The sequence below is a fragment of the Nomascus leucogenys genome, chromosome X (assembly GCF_006542625.1).
Source record: "Nomascus leucogenys isolate Asia chromosome X, Asia_NLE_v1, whole genome shotgun sequence".
Classification (NCBI taxonomy): Eukaryota; Metazoa; Chordata; class Mammalia; order Primates; family Hylobatidae; genus Nomascus; species Nomascus leucogenys.
In genome coordinates, this window is record NC_044406.1 from 88,575,824 (window position 1) to 88,592,902 (window position 17,079).

The 17,079-nt window shown below is 43.7% G+C and overlaps 1 protein-coding gene across 1 annotated transcript in view; it reads left to right on the forward strand.

Annotated features, from left to right (window-relative positions):
- Nucleotides 1-17,079, forward strand: part of DRP2 (dystrophin related protein 2) — a 46,064-nt gene that overhangs the window by 3,072 nt on the left and 25,913 nt on the right. Inside the window, exons 2-4 of the mRNA XM_012498760.2 lie at nucleotides 10,024-10,205; nucleotides 14,324-14,487; nucleotides 16,084-16,240. Coding sequence (XP_012354214.2) covers nucleotides 10,089-10,205; nucleotides 14,324-14,487; nucleotides 16,084-16,240 — 438 coding nt within the window. The 5' untranslated portion in view covers nucleotides 10,024-10,088. The remainder of the gene's footprint in view (nucleotides 1-10,023; nucleotides 10,206-14,323; nucleotides 14,488-16,083; nucleotides 16,241-17,079) is intronic.

Genomic DNA, 17,079 nt, shown 5'->3' on the forward strand with positions numbered 1-17,079 from the left:
CGTTGCTGGGGGATGAAGGCATATGGAAAGAGCTCCTCTTCCTGTGAGATTTGTATTTCTAGGCATTCAGCCTCGGCTAAGTAGCTCTGTGCTCCAGGTCAGATTACCCTTCAAGTCCACCATAAAGGAGGGGAGCATAATAGCTTGAAGCAATGAATTTATCAAAGGCCCCGAGCCAGATGCGGAGAGCATATCTGGGATTCAGTCCTTCTAACTGTAGATACTCAGAAGTTTCTGATGTTGGATCTGCCACCATGCCAGCTAGGATGGGGTCTCACTAATGAAGGCCAAGAAGATAGCCTTCTAAACTTCTCAGGGATACACACTCAGAGGAAACCCATTCAATGGGAATTATACTATGAAATGACATTCCTCCCTTACGAAGGATTCTAAACATACATCAGCAACAAAAATAGCAAGTGAGATAAATCCTTCTAGGATAGCATTTACCAAACCAATGTTCTATAGAGCCCCATCCTGAGAGAATGTTAATAGATTATGTTTTAAAATAAGTGTTGGGTGTGTGCGTGCATGCATGTGTGTGTATTCTGCAGTTCAATACTTTTTTGGAAATGCTTCTTAACCGAATTCTCATTTTGGAGAGTCACAGTGTATGTAACGCATATTAAAGACTCTGAGAAGTACTGCTGTAAATGAATCTGTTTAATTTTGTTTAACCCAGTACATCCCAGACTGGTTTGACCAGGGAACACTTTTCTGTATGGAAAACACTTTTTGCCTCTTGCAGATACAGTTTGGGGAACTGCTGCTAAAAAAAAAATAATAAAATAAAAAATTAAAAAATAAAAAACTGGAAGAAATTGTCACATGGATAACACTTGTAAAATAATCTAGTCCAACAATGCATTTCTAAACATGAAAAACCCAAGAGGTTAATCATATTGTTTTCCTTCCCATAGCTGATAAGAATCTGGGATTATCTCCTGATTCCCCAGCCCATTGTACCCAACTGTTGCTTCTCTAGCAGGTCCCCTCCTGTGAAACTAGTCCCAGGAAAATGAAGCAGATTTAAGGAATAATCCTTAAATTTTGAGTGCAACATTTACATTTAATACATTTCTTCTAGTATTTTGCTATATGCAAAAATTGTCAACTTTCTTTTCAGCATGGGCTTTGTTGCATTCTCTTAAACAATGTGTTATGAAATATCTTTGTTCATTCAAAAAGGTATAAAAATAATATGGTGAAAATCAGGTTATTCACTGCCCAGCTTAATAAAGAAACATTACCAGTAGAGTTGAAACCTTCTGTCTATTATCCATGATTAAAGTTCTCTCTTCCTTCCAAAGTAACCACTATCCTGGATTTGGTGTTTATTATTCCCATGCATTGATTTATATACTTTTACTACACATGTATATATTTTTAAACAACATATACTACTGCTTTATATGTTTTAAAAGTTTATATCAGTGGTATATCATATGTATTCTTCTGCAACATGATTTTTCTTTTCTTCCCCCCTCCCCCCCCTCCCCCCCAGAGACAAGATCTCGCACTGTTATCCAGGCTGGAGTGAAGTGGTGTGATCATAGCTCACTGCAGTCTCGAGCTCCTAGGCTGGAGCAATACTCCAGCCTCACCACCCCCCAGGTGGCACCACCATGCCCAGCTAATTTTTTTTTTCCTTCATAGAGACAGGGTCCTGCTATGTTGTCCAGGCTGATCTCAAACTCCTGGCCCCATGTAGTCCTCCTGCCTCAGCCTCCCAAAGTGTTGGAATTACAGCCATGAGCCACTGCACCTGGCTTGAAACTTATTTTTTCTATTCAATGTTATATTTGTGAAAAGCATCCATGTTGTAACACGGGCCTCTAGTTTACTCATTTTTTTCACTATTGTATACTCCTGTAATGACTATACCACACTTTATCTATTCTGCTATTGATAGACATTTAGGCTATTTCTAGTTTTGAGCAATCACAGAGGTACTGTGATCATTCTTGTGTAGCTATTCTTAGGTGACAATTTCTACTGGGTAAATATCCGGGTGGAATTGTCCCCTTACAGGGTATGTGCATTGCCACCTTTGGGAGATATTGTCAAATCACTGTGCAAATAGTTTACTAACTTACACACCCACCATCAGTGTATAAAGGTTTCAGGTTTATTGCCTTAATTGGCTCTTAGAGTTTTCTCCCATGGGGATGCATCTCTGATTTTTTAATTGGATAATAAATTTTATTTCTCAAAATTGCTTGACAGCTAAACTTCTCAGGAATACGTTTCCTTGTTTTCATTTGTAAATGAGGGGGTTGGCCTAGATGATCTCAAAGGTCCTTTCTAGCTTGAAAATCTGAGTTTCTATGATTTATTCATTAAATGAGGTACATCTGAAGCAGAACCTTGGTTTTTTGGGTGCATTGCAGGAATTATTTTAGGAACTATAACAAAGTTTGTTACCAATGAAATGTGTATCTTCTCTCTTACTGCCATGCTGTCAGGTAGAAAGCCAGTGGTATGAGAGGAAAGGCAGTTACACAGTGTTACCTTGGATTGGGGAGAGGATTCTGTAGCCCATGGGAAGGGGGTCTCCTTCCCATTGCCCTGTTCTTTACAGAACCTCTTCATCTTAGAAGTCTTCCCTATCTCTTGAATTTTTTCTCCCAAGAATAATAAATGTTTGCTATTTTTTTTTTTTTTGAGATGGAGTCTCGCTATGTCACCCAGGCTAGAGTGCAGTGGCACAATCTCGGCTGGGAGGCTGAGGCAAGATAATCACTTGAACCCGGGAGGCGGAGGTTGCAGTGAGCCGAGATCATGCCACTGCACTCCAGCTGCACTCCAGCCTGGGCGACAGAGCGAGACTCCGTCTCAAAAAAAAAAAACAAAAACCAAAAAAAAAAAAAACCGGATGTCCAGGCTTCCTTTCTGCACATACACAGTAGATTTTTTAAAAATGTTTTTACAAAATTGAAGTTCCACTAAACATGCTATTCTGACATTTGTTTTCTTTGGCCTAAAATATATAACTTTGAAATCTGTCCAAATCAGTGCATATAGATCTACCTCTTTCTTTTTAACAGCTACATAATATTCCGCCTTGTGAGTGGCTATCGTAATAGATAACATTTGAATATTTACTAAATGCCAGAAACTATGAATTAACTCCTCGCAACAAAGCTAAGAGGTAGGTCTTTTTGTTATCCCTGTTTCACAGATGTGGGGACTGGAGCACAGTGAGGTTGGGGAGCTTGTCCATATCTGTGCTGATAAGTGGCCAAGGTGCAAACCAGAGCATCCTAGTTCAGAGCCTATGCCCCAGACAATAATGCTGTGATATGTCTCAGACATAGTCTACTCACCAGTCCCCTGTTGGTGGACATTTGAGGGAATGCAGATTTTTGCTATTGCAAACAATACTGCAGCAGACATCTTTGTTCACTTCTGGAGGTCTTTTTGTAACATAGGCTCTTAGATTTCTCCGGTTTCTAGGTGGAAAGAGCTTATTTATTGAAAAAAAAATTTATTGAGCTCTAGGCATTGGGGAGGCTCTGAGCTTAAAACAGGAGACTTGACCAGAATTTCACTTCTCAGATGTCCTGTAAAGGTCACTTAAGTGCTTTTCACGGTTTGCCAGCCTGGTGCTGCCCCAGACCTTAGACTCACTGCATCTTGTCTGTTTTTAATTGCTTGTGTCTTTGCCTGGGTAGTGGCATAACTGAGTCAATGCTTGGGCTCCCACCTGGTGGTCCATAGCCAAAAATTGTCTCCATTGTATCCACTGTATGGATACACTTGCCAGGTATCAGTGATTACAATGCCTCAGAGCCTAGGTTCTAGAATTTACAGAGGCAGAATAGCATAATGATAAATAACTTGTATTCTGAGACACAACTGCCTGGGTACAAATCCCAGCTCTTCACGATGTATTCACAATATGACTCTGAACAAGTTACTTACCATCTCTGTGCCTCCATTTTCTCATCCACACAATGAGGATAGCAATAGTAACTACTTTATAGGGTTGTCATAAGGATTAAATGAGTTAATGTATGTAGACTGCTTAGTTAATATATATAAAACACAGAATACAGTTATTATTTATTTGGCTATGGAAAAGCTGACACACCAATCTTTCCATAAAATAGTTGGTGACCTCCTTGCATTTTGGTGGGGAGCGGAGAGGGGGTGAAGAATTAGCTGTTATTAAATAGGTAATGTGTTCACATGGGTCAAAATTCAAAAAGTACAAAATGATATTTAGTAAAAAATTTTATCTCCTATTGGCAACATGGGGCTTATGTGGTGTGGGGAATAATTCTGTTTTTCAACCTGAGAAGTGATTATATGAATTTACTTTATAATAATTTAATATACTTTACATATATGCTTTATGTACTTTTATAGGTATATTTCTCATTTTGAAAAGGGCAGAAATAGTAGAAATCCCAAAGACATGGGGAGAATTTTTACTGCTCAGTTCCCTTCTCCAATGGTAACAGGCTCTTTTGTATACTTCCAAAGATTTTTTTTGCATCTATAAGCACATATTTTTAGTATACAAATGTAGACTAACCACCACCTTGATTTTTCTCTTGTTTTCTTTTTACTTAAGGTATATCATAAGAGATCATTTTGTATTGGCATATAAAGAGTTCTTAATTATTTTTTAAGTAGCTGTATAGAATTCCATTGTATGGATACACCGTTATTTAATTAGTCCCCTAGTGATAGACGTTTAAGTTTTTGCAATTTTGTTTTTTGCCATTTCAAGCCTTGTTTCAAATGCTGACATTGTACTTATTATTGTACTTGTTTCAAATGCTAACATTGTACATTATTCCACACAAATTTAAGTAGCATATGTTCCTAGACATCTCCAGTTTTGAGGTACCTAGCACTGTGTTAAAAATATGTGGGATATAAATAAATATCAGGTGTGGGTTTTGTCCTCCATGAGCCAGCAATCTTGCTTTCATGCTGAAATCCTAATATTTCCCCTGTGTTTTTAAAGCTTTCTATCTCTGCTCAAGAGAAACAATGCCTTCCCACTGAATCCTCCTCAAACAGCCTGTGTATGGCTTTTAGAACCAGGAAGAGTATTTGTAGTAGCAAAAAGCCACAGTTTGGTATCCAGCAGGATCCCTAGGGGAGGGCAGGGAAGGCTTATTGCCACCCAAAAAGCATCCTCCACACCTGCATATGTCAAAATCTTCTCTTTCACCTTAGCTCAAAAGCTTCTTTTCCATAAATACATCCCAAATCCCTCCAATTAGAAGTGAACACTTCCTCCTCTGTGACCTCTTATAGCATGATTTCTGTGTCCTGCTGTCTCAGTCCATTTTCTGTTGCTTAGAATACCTGAAACTGAGTAATTTATAAGAAAAGGAATTTATTTCTTACGGTTATGGAAGCTGAGAAGTCCAAGTTCGAGGGGCTGCATCTGGTGAGAGTCTTCTTGCTGGTAGAAACTCTCTGAAGCATCCCAAGATGGCACGGAGTATCACATGGCTAGAGGGCTTAGTGCGCTAGCTCAGATCTCTCTTTCTCTTTTTATAAAGCCATGAATTCTCCTCCCATGATAACTTATTAATTCATTAATCCATGAGTGGATTAATCCATTCATGAGGGCAAAGCCCTCATCACCTCTTAAAGGCCCCAGCTCTCAATACTGTCACAATGGGGACAGATATTCAAACCACAGCACCCACGTAGGGTATGAATAATTTTCCCCACTAAAATTATCCTTTTTGTTTGTTTGTTTATATGTCCTGTTTCCTACATTTGACCAGTTGCGGACCAAGTCTGATTCATCTTCAATCTCTCATAGCCTTTGCAAATTAAAAAGAGGAATAGGAAAAGAATCAGTACGTGCAGATGGTGATTTGAGATAGGATGGAGCTAGATAGACGCAGAAGAATCTTTGTGTATAACAAAGAGTACTCGCCCAGGAATCAGGAGGCCCTGGTTCACTTGTGTCTCAGCATCTTCATCTATAAAGTGGGATCTTAATTCTGGCTGGGACAACTTTACTAGGTTGTACTGAGGATCATGAAAGACAGCACAGCAGACTACAAAGGCACGCTATATGAATACAGGGAATGTAGTGTTTGGTGCTTAGCAACGCTTAAACATTAACATTTGATACATTAGCAAACTAAGGCCTAGAGAGGCAATATGACTTGAGGTCACAGTCAGGGGCAAAGTCTAAAAAGAGCAGAGGATAGTCATTTCAGGACCAGAGGAAATCTATTCCTTTTCTGCCTGTATTGGGATTAGAAGGTCTGAATTCTCTGACTCCTGGGTTTATCTTAGTTTTGTTTTGTGAAGCCTTAACCTAGCATCAGGTCAGTAGAGGAATAAGAAAGAATCTTATAATCTGGAGAGAAATGAATCTCAAAAGAGAAGAAAAGGGATAGTTGATGAAAGAAGAGATACAAACGACCACTAAAAGTGTGGAGGAAAAGCTAAATATCTTTAGCAATTAAGGAAATGCAAAGTAATCCTCAAAATGCCATTTTCACTCACAAAGTTGGCAAATAAAGTAAGAATACATACTGTTGGCAAGTGTGCTGGGAAACTGGCACTCTCATACATTGCTAGTAGTAGTGTAAAATGATACAACTTTTTCTAGGGCAATTTAGACATATGTATCATAAACGCTTTGATCCAGGAATTCCCCCTTATAGGCAATTATCCTATGGAAAGAATCACAAATATGCACAAGGTTGTTCACTGCACTTTGACTTATAAAAAAGAGGAATTATAAACATATGTCTAATTGTTAAACTATGGTGTATCCATTCAGTGGAATACTATACAATGACGATAGCTAACACTTACTGAGTTGTGTATTGTTGCCAGACACTGTGCTAAGTTATTTAAATTATTAACTTTAATCATTAGAATAATTCTGTGAGGATGCTATCATTATTTATCCCCATTTTGCAGATGAGGACACTGAGGCTCAGAGAGGTTAACTTGTCCTGGACCACACTGCTAATAGGTTGAATAGTGTGGATTTGACTCTAGGTCTGTCTGATGCCAGTGCCCATGGCCTCAATCACAGTGCTGTACTTCCTATGCAGCTGTTAAAAATCATGTTTTAGGCTGGGCGTGGTGGCTCACACCTGTAATATAAGCACTTTGGGAGGCTGAGGCAGACTGATCTCTTGAGCTCAGGAGTTTGAGACCAGCCTGGCAACATGGCAAAACCCCGTCTCTACCAAAAATACAAAAAATTATCCAGGCATTGTGGTGCACACCTGTAGTCCCAGCTACTTGGGGGTGCTGAGGCGGGAAGATCACTTGAGCCTGGGAGGTTGCAGTGAGCCAAGATCACGCCAGTGCACTCCAGCCTGAGTGACAAAGTGAGAGACCCTGTCTCAAAAAAAAAAAATCATGTTTTAAGGGAATAGTTAATGACATTCTAAAATGACCGTGATTTAATGGCAAGTGAAAAAAGCAGGATACGAAATGATAGCATGTGATGGCGATTTTATTTTAAAAATGTATGTATATATTTTTCAGAGAAAAACTAAAGTTCATAGCTGTTAGTAATGATTATCTCTGGGTGGTAATATTACAGATTATTTTTATTTTCATCCTTATTATTTTTTGTATTTCCCAGTTTTTCTATAAAGAACATGTATTACTTCTATAATCAGCAAAAATAAAAATGTTAACATAAAAAGAGGTCTGAAAGCAAGCCTCTTGTAGCCTTTATGCTTATAACACATCCATAGCAGTACTTCATTTTTTAATCTAAGTGACTAATGCTTTTGTGGTGTCTGATCACAGAGGAGCCATATTTTCAGTCATTCTTTGGGGATGAGTAGCTACATAGCTGTATAATCTCTAGGGACTTTGACTACAACAAAGTACTCTTTAGACCACAACCTCTTGTGCCCTTGTGATTTGTAATAATCTCCATTCTTTGGACTATGGTCTCCTGAGGAGGAGGAGGGGTGGGTACTTAATGCAAGGAGTCCACATATCTTTAAATGCATAAATGTTTTTCTCACTCGGTAAGTTCTAAAAGCACAGCTACTATTGTGGGTGAGAGTGGGTGAAGTGAGATTTTTTTTTTTTAGTCTTAAGAAGGGCCCCTTATATCTAAAACGTTGTGAACCACTGGAATAGAGTCTAAAAATGGTGGTTATTTAATTATCAGCATCATGAATAAAAGATGCTCAGTTCCGGCCCTTTGAATCAGGGATTGTGTGTCTTTGCCCCACACTAAAAGAGATCACCTTATTATTTGCAAGCATCATCTTTGCCACCCATTCTCATCACATTTGTGTACATTCTCTAAACCATCAATTGGTTTGTACATCTAAACTTTGTCCCCATATTTCTCCTTTACTAAGCTTAGCTCTTTACATGTAAAGCCGAATATGTCTCAAGCATAGCTTATTATGCAACACTGCCCCTATTCCCTACCACAGCAAATTTACTCTTTCTCCTGTCTTCCTTCTCTTGCTGTTGGCAACATTATCCACTCAGCTCCCAAATTAGAAACCTTTGACTCCTTCTCCTCCCTTGCTGTTCACATCCAATTGATCATCAAGCCCAATGTATTTTACCTCTCCAATGTACCTCAGAGTCATGCTGTCTGCTTCATCCTCACTGCAACTGCCTGCCTATTCTAACAGCTTCTCAACAGGTTCTTCCTTTTGGAGAATCACTCTACAAGGAAGGCAGAGGGCTCTTTCTAAAATGCAAATCTCGGCGGGGCACGGTGGCTCATGCCTGTAATCCCAGCACTTTGGGAGGCCGAGGCGGGTGGATCACCTGAGGCCAGGAGTTCAAGACCAGCCTGGCCAACATGAAACCCCATCTCTACTAAAAATACAAAAAATTAGTGGGGCATGGTGGCAGGCACCTGTAATCCCAGCTACTCAGGAGGCTGAGGCAGGAGAATCGCTTGAACCTGGGAGGCAGAAGTTGCAGTGAGCCGAGATCGCGCCACTGCACTCCAGCCTGGGCAACAAGAGTGAAACTCCGTCTAAAATAAATAAATAAAATAAAATGCAAATCTCATTATGTCACTCCCTGCTTAAAATCTTCAGTGCCTCCCCATTGTCTACAAGATAAAGCCTACAATCCTTTGCTTGTCATTCAAGGCATGACCCAATCTGACCACAGCCTCATCTCCTGCTACACACAACAAGGCACCTACCTTGTACTCTGGTCACATGGAACACACCATATATTTAATTTTCATGTTTGTATTTTTTTTAACCTTCACTGCCTAATGACAAATCTGTTTCTCTTTCATGACTCACCTCAAGCATATTTCCTCTAGGGAGACTTTTCTTGACATGACCAGATAGAACTCACGATTCCCTCATCTGTCTCTTCACTTCATCCCATAAACACTTCCATTATGACCTCAAATAACACTTTATGGCCATTATTTTCTCCACATTTGTTCTCTCTGTATGTGATACTCCTCAGGGGAAGCCCCCATGTCTTTTTCATCTCTATGCCTCTTAAACTCTAACCATACTGATCACATTGTCCTCTGAACATGCTAGGCCTTTTTATGACATCCACCTTCGCACCGGTGGATCTGTCTGCTGGGAATGCCATTCTCCCTTTCTCCTCTGCACAAGCAAATATCTACTCATCTTTCGAGACCCATCTCAAGTGTGCTCTTTCTGAAATATGTGCATATTCTCAGAGTTAGCTCTTCCCCACTCTGTGCTCCCTTAGCCTTTTGGTAAACTCTTGATTTTAGCATTTGCTATGTAAGCATTTTATTATAATTATCAGCATACATGACTGCCTCCCCTACCCATCTCGCCCACCTCCACCCTTAGGCTTTGAGATCTCAGCAGTTATCTTTATGTCTCTAGCACAAAGCACTATAGGTAAACAATAAATGCTTCTTTGGTCAATAATTAAATAAAGTATTTTATAGTACATGGTGGCCTGGGTAGGTCAGTAATCTTTGAATACTTATTTGTATATCTGATCAAGGCACCTCTGGGTAGATGCTTGATTCATAGGCTTTTCTAGGTCTTGACTTGAAATCTCTCTGTATTGCTTTTCCAGGTGCTTAATGATCAATAGTTGGTGCACTGCCTATCCTCACCCCCTCCCCATGAGCCTTGGTTTTTATGCAACCTATGGTCATGCAGGGATGCCCTTACACCCTCCCACGATGTCATGATTGGCAGGCAGCTGACCAGTTCCATCATAGCAGCAGCCTCCGAAGCACCTGCCCCCACCCTCAGGTAAGAGTCTGATAGTAAAAGAAAGACCTGTGGAGAAAGAGTGGACACAGGATCTGTGTGTCCTTGGGGTACCCACGCTTCCTAAGGCTCAGGGGCACTCTCTGTATACATGCAACCCCTTGGATAGCATGGGGAATATACTGGGCCCATCCTTTATTACTCATTATGTCTTTTATTGCGGGGCATAAGGAAAGGAAGGGTGTTGGGCTGGGCAGCTCAGAGGGCCCACTGCAGCTGAGGGGGGGCTGGTTCCACGTTAACCTTCTAAGAGTTACAGGTCCAGGAATGTCCTAGAAGAGTATGATCCTTCAGGGCATGGTCTAGGACTAGGCAGGTCCTTCCTTTGCCTTGGCTTCTCTGTGGCATGCCTTCCATTTTCTACAGGTGTCTCTGTCCTGCCATCGGCTTTTGCTCTCAAGTTCCTAGCCTTTTTCATAGCTCCTGGCTCATCCCTACTTAGAATTTCATGAGCTCCATATCTGCCTGTCCTCTCTGCTCCTGTAGTAGTGCGATGGTGGTGGTGTATGTGTCCGCCTGTGTATGTTGGTAGGCAGGTAGAGGATGTGTATGAGACAGTAGAGAGGGCAGCCCCGTTTCCCAACAATGAGGGAGGTCTAGGGAAAGTTGACTGGAGAAGGGAGACACATAAGCATACTTTGGTTGCCCTACAATGCTTTGGGGTCCAGAGACTATGGGGGTGTGAGAAAGTGCTATGTCTCCTGGAGCCTCACAGATGGGCTGCAGTGCTGAGTCACTGCTAGGAGGCAGGCAGCGGCTGAATATACAGGAAGGAGGAAGAGAGGAAGAAAGGAAGTGGGGATGGAGAATGTGGATGCTGGGGAGCCTGTTTTGGGGGCAGTAATGAAGGAAAGTCAAGGTCCAGAGAGGCATTAGAGTCAGGTCCCCCTGAGCTATTTTCCCACACCCAGCTAGAAAGAAATTACTGCCTCGAACATATTCTCAAAGCGAGGGTCAACATAGACTCCCCCATTAACCTACCCCTTCCCCAGAGTGGGACTTTCACAGGGTCGAGGGATTGAGAAAACTGAGCCCTTCCAAAAGGCTTACCCTGTTCATTGTCTACCCCCTCCAAGCACCACCATGTAGGCAGGGAAACCTGAAGGCTTCATTTTGTAATTGCCAATAGCATGGCCAACTTCTCTCTTCTGCCACGATCCAGTTTCTCTTCCTTTCCTGCAGCCTTTTTCTCAAATATTCAGGGGATGGGTAGAGAGCCTCGAGAGGAGTGGGGTGCAAGAAGCAAATATCCTGGCTACAAAAGCCAGAAGTAGAAGGTAATTGATAGGGAAGGAGAAAGAAATGTGTCTATTGTGTGCCTGGCTCTGCTAGGTGTGACTTGCGAGTATACTGGGAAGTAGGAGAGGGAGAGCAGGGTGATGGAGAATAGTATGGCAGCTGGGTGGGGGTTTAGGAAACCAAGAAGTCTGCAGGGAATGCAAAGCTAACATGGGTGGAGCCCAGCTCATCGTGGGTGCTCCCCTCAGAGCCAGGACAGGTTGGTTGTGGCTGGGTCACAAGGGGCTTTTTCTAACTCTGGGCATTCCAAGTGCAGAGGACCCAGCACGAGTGAAGCTACGGCCCAGAGCTAGAACGACTCCCTGCTCTTGCCCTGCCATCCCCTGCCATCCCCCAGCCACCCTGGGTGGCTCCACCCCAGAACCCCAGAAAGAGTCAGGCAGCTGTTCCAACTATTCCTGTAGGTGGGCCTCAGCATGGAAACAATGTGGAACTGTTGGAAAGCCCAGAAGACTCTGTGGGAGATAAATAAGGATGGGAACAGAACCCTTTTTGGTAAAAATGATGTGTTTTCCCTCAGTGCTGAGGGATGGGGGCCCAGCTTGGGAATGTTAACCTTTCCCCAGACAAGTCTGCTGGAAAAGGAGAAGAGTGGCCACTTCCAGGAGGGGCCCTACCCCTCAGGCCAGTGGCTTACAGGAAAGGGCCTTCCCCTGCCCCCACCCAGGGTAGCACAGGCAGGACACAGGAGCCTCCCTGGCAATGGCTGCCTACATGGAACTGCTGGGTCCCAATGACCCCTTTCCCTCCCCTGTGAAAGTTCAACAGGATGCCCACTAACTATCCAATTCCCTTTGGCCTCAGGGTACAGCGAGAGATGTGAGGGCTATGGCTCTCCCTCCACTCCTCTCTGCCTCTCAAAGGCAGGGCAGAGCACCCCTCCATTTTCACAGTAGACTCTGACAAATCTCCTGGCCTCTGCACTCACCCAAGGATAATCACATTTAGAGGGATTCTGCTGCGCCTGCTTCCCGATGCTGCCATCCCATGGCTGTGTCCCCAGATGTGCCACAAACCTTCCTGTCTCTGAGGAGGCTTACTTAGTCGAAGACAAGGCTTATTTTCCAAGCCCATCCTCTTATGTCTTGGGGAAATTGCTTACCAGAAGCTTGTCACCAAAGTGGTCTGATCTTATCCTCCACCTCAGGGGAGGGGTGGGCCTAGAGGCAGAGTGAGCCCTTTGTGTCTTCCATGGAAAGGGAAAATAAATCAACAGAAGCTACCCTCTGCATGCCCCTCCTCAGCACCATGGAATGCCCAGTCCCACTCCTGCCATCCTTGCCAGCCTGAGAGGGCCATCCTGGCCTTGGTGTGGCAGGCCCAGTTGGGAGTGAACCGGAATTCCCCAGAGACAAAGCTCTGATTCACCAGCCAGGCCCTGACATAGCCGCCCCCTCCAGATTCCTGGGGGGTCAGTAAAGAAACAGGGTGACCCCTGCCTCCTGGCCTGGCTCAGCCCCTCCTGCTTCCCTGAGAGGGCTTGCTCAGAGCCTGTCAGGATTCTGCCTGTCTGTGGCTCACCAGGCACTAGGTCTGGATTCCTGGTGAGGGATGATCATGGAGCTGCCGGATCCTGCTATGGACTCCCCAGGCAGCACAGGTAGGGTCAGCTCCTGGGGCTGCAGGCTGGCTGAGTGCTGAGCTTTTCCCATAGCTTGACTGCTTCCTCACTTCCCTTTCTTGGTGTGGCTGTGAGCTATGGTTTTAATGGGATGATTGGTTTCCTAAATTGCCTGGAGAGTGTTGTGCGGGGAAGAAGTACGGTTTGGGGGCAAGGGGAGACCACAAGAGTCTTAGCCACTGACTAGCAGGGCCATTTTCTTTCCAAATGAAGGCAAGCATGTAGACAAACAGGTAGGCAGGTGTGGTCTCCCTAGTCTGGGGTAGAGCAGCCCAGGCCGATTTCCTCCTCTAATTCCCCTTCCCTCCGCCTGCTCCTGCTCCCTGGCTGGGCAGTTCTGACACTGTGCTATAGGTAGCTACCTTCCTTAGGGCTATCCGGGATAACCACCATTCCCCCAAACCCCACAATTACCCCCATAGGGCCTTACCAGTGCCCAGGAGAGCAAGCAATAGACTATGTGCCTGAGGGCGCAAGACTAGACTTTGGCAGGCTCCATGGCTTGTCCTCTTGGCCACCAACTCTGGTCAGAGTCCTCTGCTCATCTTTATGAGCAGTTCTCTTGAAGACTGTGTCCAGGCTTCCTGACTGTGGTGGGAAGTACGGGTGGGGAAGGGTGGTGGACACATCAAAGCCAAGGTTCATATGGGAAGTAAGACATGGACCACTGATAGTTCCCTCTTGCCAGTCTACTCCTCTATAAATCTTTATGGAGAAACTCCTCAGCTTGCTTTTCTAGAAGGTTGGGTAAACTGTAGGACCCTGAAGTATGAGCCAACAGCTTACCTGCAATGATAGGGTTGCCCAGAATTTGAGCAATTCTGTGCAGCTTCTTACCTAATGCAGGTACTTCCAAGACCCCATCTGGGCAGTGGTCCTGAGGGCTGGGGGCCCAGCTTGGGAACGTTAACCTTTCCCTAGGTCCAAAATTTATAATCATGAGTAACAATAATAGTAGGCAGCAGTTCTATGTAACTGACCTGTACCAAGAGAAGACCTGGCAATGAACAGGACCACAGGGTCTTTCTTCATCTCAGCCCCTGAACACACAGAGAATGCGTTTCTGAACCCTGGCAGCAGCCCTTCTCTCCCCTTGTTCACGCTTGTCTCACCCTTGGCTTGGTGCAGACCAGGGTGTGGCACAATCCAAGGATCACAGGATGTTTGTGTTTCTGTCCAGGTTAGAGCTGCTGTCACCAGCCCTGCACCTCCTCAAGATGGTGCTGGGGTTCCCTGCCTAAGCCTAAAGCTGTTGAACGGGTCTGTTGGTGCCTCTGGACCCCTGGAACCACTAGCCATGAATCTGTGTTGGAATGAAATAAAAAAGAAGTCTCACAACCTCCGGTAAGAAACAGGTGCCTTAGGGAATTGGCTTAGATGGTGTTGGGCTCCTTTTGCTGCTGCACCCTGTCCTTCTCCTCTCAGCCTGTGCATCCCCCTTTCCTTAGCCCACCCACTTCTCCCTTCCCTATGCTGGCACTGGGGAAAGAGCCTTGCTTTAGAAGTCAGGAGACTTGGATCTGAGCCTCAGTTTTAAGTAGTTGTGTCACCCTGAATAACTTGTTTGAGTTCTCGAAATGTTAGCTTCCATTTGTTTTTTATAAGGACAAAAAATGAGTGGAGGAATAATACCTGTTCTAACTACCTCACAGTGTGGTCATGGAAATTCAAATCAGATGTGGAAATGCTTTCTAAACTTAAAAATGGCGATGTATAAATGAAGGGGATGATTGCTCCCTTCTCCTCTTCCTCTCATAGCTGTCCTATATCTTGGTAGGTCTCATCTGTTCGCTTCCCCATCCTTTTACGTTCTATCCATCAGTTTTTAGCCCACCTATTTCTCCCCAGACTAAGGGTAGCTCTGTAAGAGCCTGAAGTCAATTTTTTTCTCAGTTGATCGATTTTCCCTAGCTGTCTGTGCATGCCTGCCACTTTTTTTCTCCACCCTCTATCATCAAAGTCCAAGCCTCTGGCTTCTGGTGGGCTTTGTTAGGGGTGAGGCATTGTAGATAAGTTGATAGAATGCAGGGTTTGGAGTCAGGTAAACCTGAGTTCAAATCATCGCTCTATCAATGACTTAACTGTGTGACCTTTGGGAACCTACTTACCCTTTCTGGGCAACAGAAATGCCTACTTGATAAGGTTGTTGTAAGAATTAGTTGAAGCAATAATTTAGGTAAAGATCTTGGCCTAGGTGGTGGTGGGAGGGGGGGCAATGAATAAAGGTAGTTATTATTGTCAGCCAAGGGGAATGGCTTGATGGCTGCCCATATCCTTGGCTAGCCTCCAGCTTCCTACCATGGTTCATTTGGAGGGCAGCGGGGTGGGAGGGCAGACAGAGATAATTATACAGTACAGATTTTTCTGTTTCCATATCTCAGACCTCTAGCCAATGTTCCTTTGGGTCCCAAGGGCTGTTATATTCGTATGCATCCTTGCACATGTGCATGCCTATACTCAACCACCCAACTTGCCCTTTCCACTTACTGAATCCTCTCCTGCTCAGAGGGCAGTTCGGAGCAGCCTCTGTGGTTGAGCAGTTTGGCATGACTTGAATTCTACCAGGGCAAGAGGGGAACCAGACAGCTGTCACCTCTAATGCCCTTGCTCAGTTTCCTACCCTTCCCAGCCTGATGTTTGGCATGCAACTGAAGTAACTGAGATCCACAAAGTGACATTTTAAGCCATTCAAGTTTGGGATGCCTCCACACCCATGGTTCTACCTACTGGTTTTAGTACTGTGCTCCATGTGGAGGTGCCTTGGGACCCTCTTTGGGTGGGTAAGAGGGAGGACTCCAGGCCTCCTCCCACTTGAACCAGAAAAGCTCCTCCTGAATTTGTTTTCTATATTAAAGTTCCATATAACTTGGTTTGGAAAAAAAAATGTTTTGCCACTTAAAAAGAAGACTGAACATCACTGGTTTTACCCATTGTGTGCAGCGCTCGCCTAGAGGCCTTCTCAGACCACAGTGGAAAGCTTCAGCTCCCTCTTCAAGAGATTATTGACTGGCTCAGCCAAAAGGATGAGGAGTTGTCAGCTCAGCTGCCCCTACAAGGGGATGTGGCCCTGGTGCAACAGGAGAAGGAGACACATGCGGTAGGTTAGAATCAGAGAAGCCATGGTGTGTAGCCTCTCAGCTGGGGAGGAATCCCTTCTGCAGTACCCTGACAGACACCCAGCTCTGCTGAGACACCTAAATGAATAGGAGGCTGTATGCAGTCCTATTAGTCTGTGGCTAGCATGCCACAGCCTAAGTCAAATATTTTCTTTCTACCCCTCCCATCAAATTCTGGCCTCCCTTAAAATACTGCCGTGATTTTTAATGGAAACATGGGGAAATGAACATAATATAATGCTAAGTGAAAAAACACAGGATACAAAACTAAGTGCAAATGGATCTCAATTGTATAAAAATGTATATAGATGAGTGTGATGTTTACATACATATAACAGCATAGGAAGGAACTATATCAAAATGTTAACAATGGTTAACTCTAGGTAATAAAATTGGAGTTCTTAATTTTCTTCATATCTTTCTGAAGTTTCTAATATTTCTGTGATATATGTTACTACTGTAGTTAAAATGCTTCTTAAAATGACTACAGAATGAAATATAATACAGCAATAAAATAAACTATAACCACGTGCCACAGCATGGGTGAATCTTACAGACAGACAATATATTGAGTGAAAAAAAGCCGGATACAAAAAGAGAACATACTGTATGATTCCACTTATACAAAGTTTAAAAATAGGCAAAACTAATCAGTGGTTTTACAAGTAAGAATTGTGGTCACCTTTGTGGGAGGGGAGGGAGGGGTGGGGCATGAAGATGAGATAGTGACTAGGAGGGCCCACCTGGGATGCTGATAGAGTTCTGTTTCTTGATCTCAGTACTGGTTACATCAAGATGTACACTTTTAGTTTGTGTACCC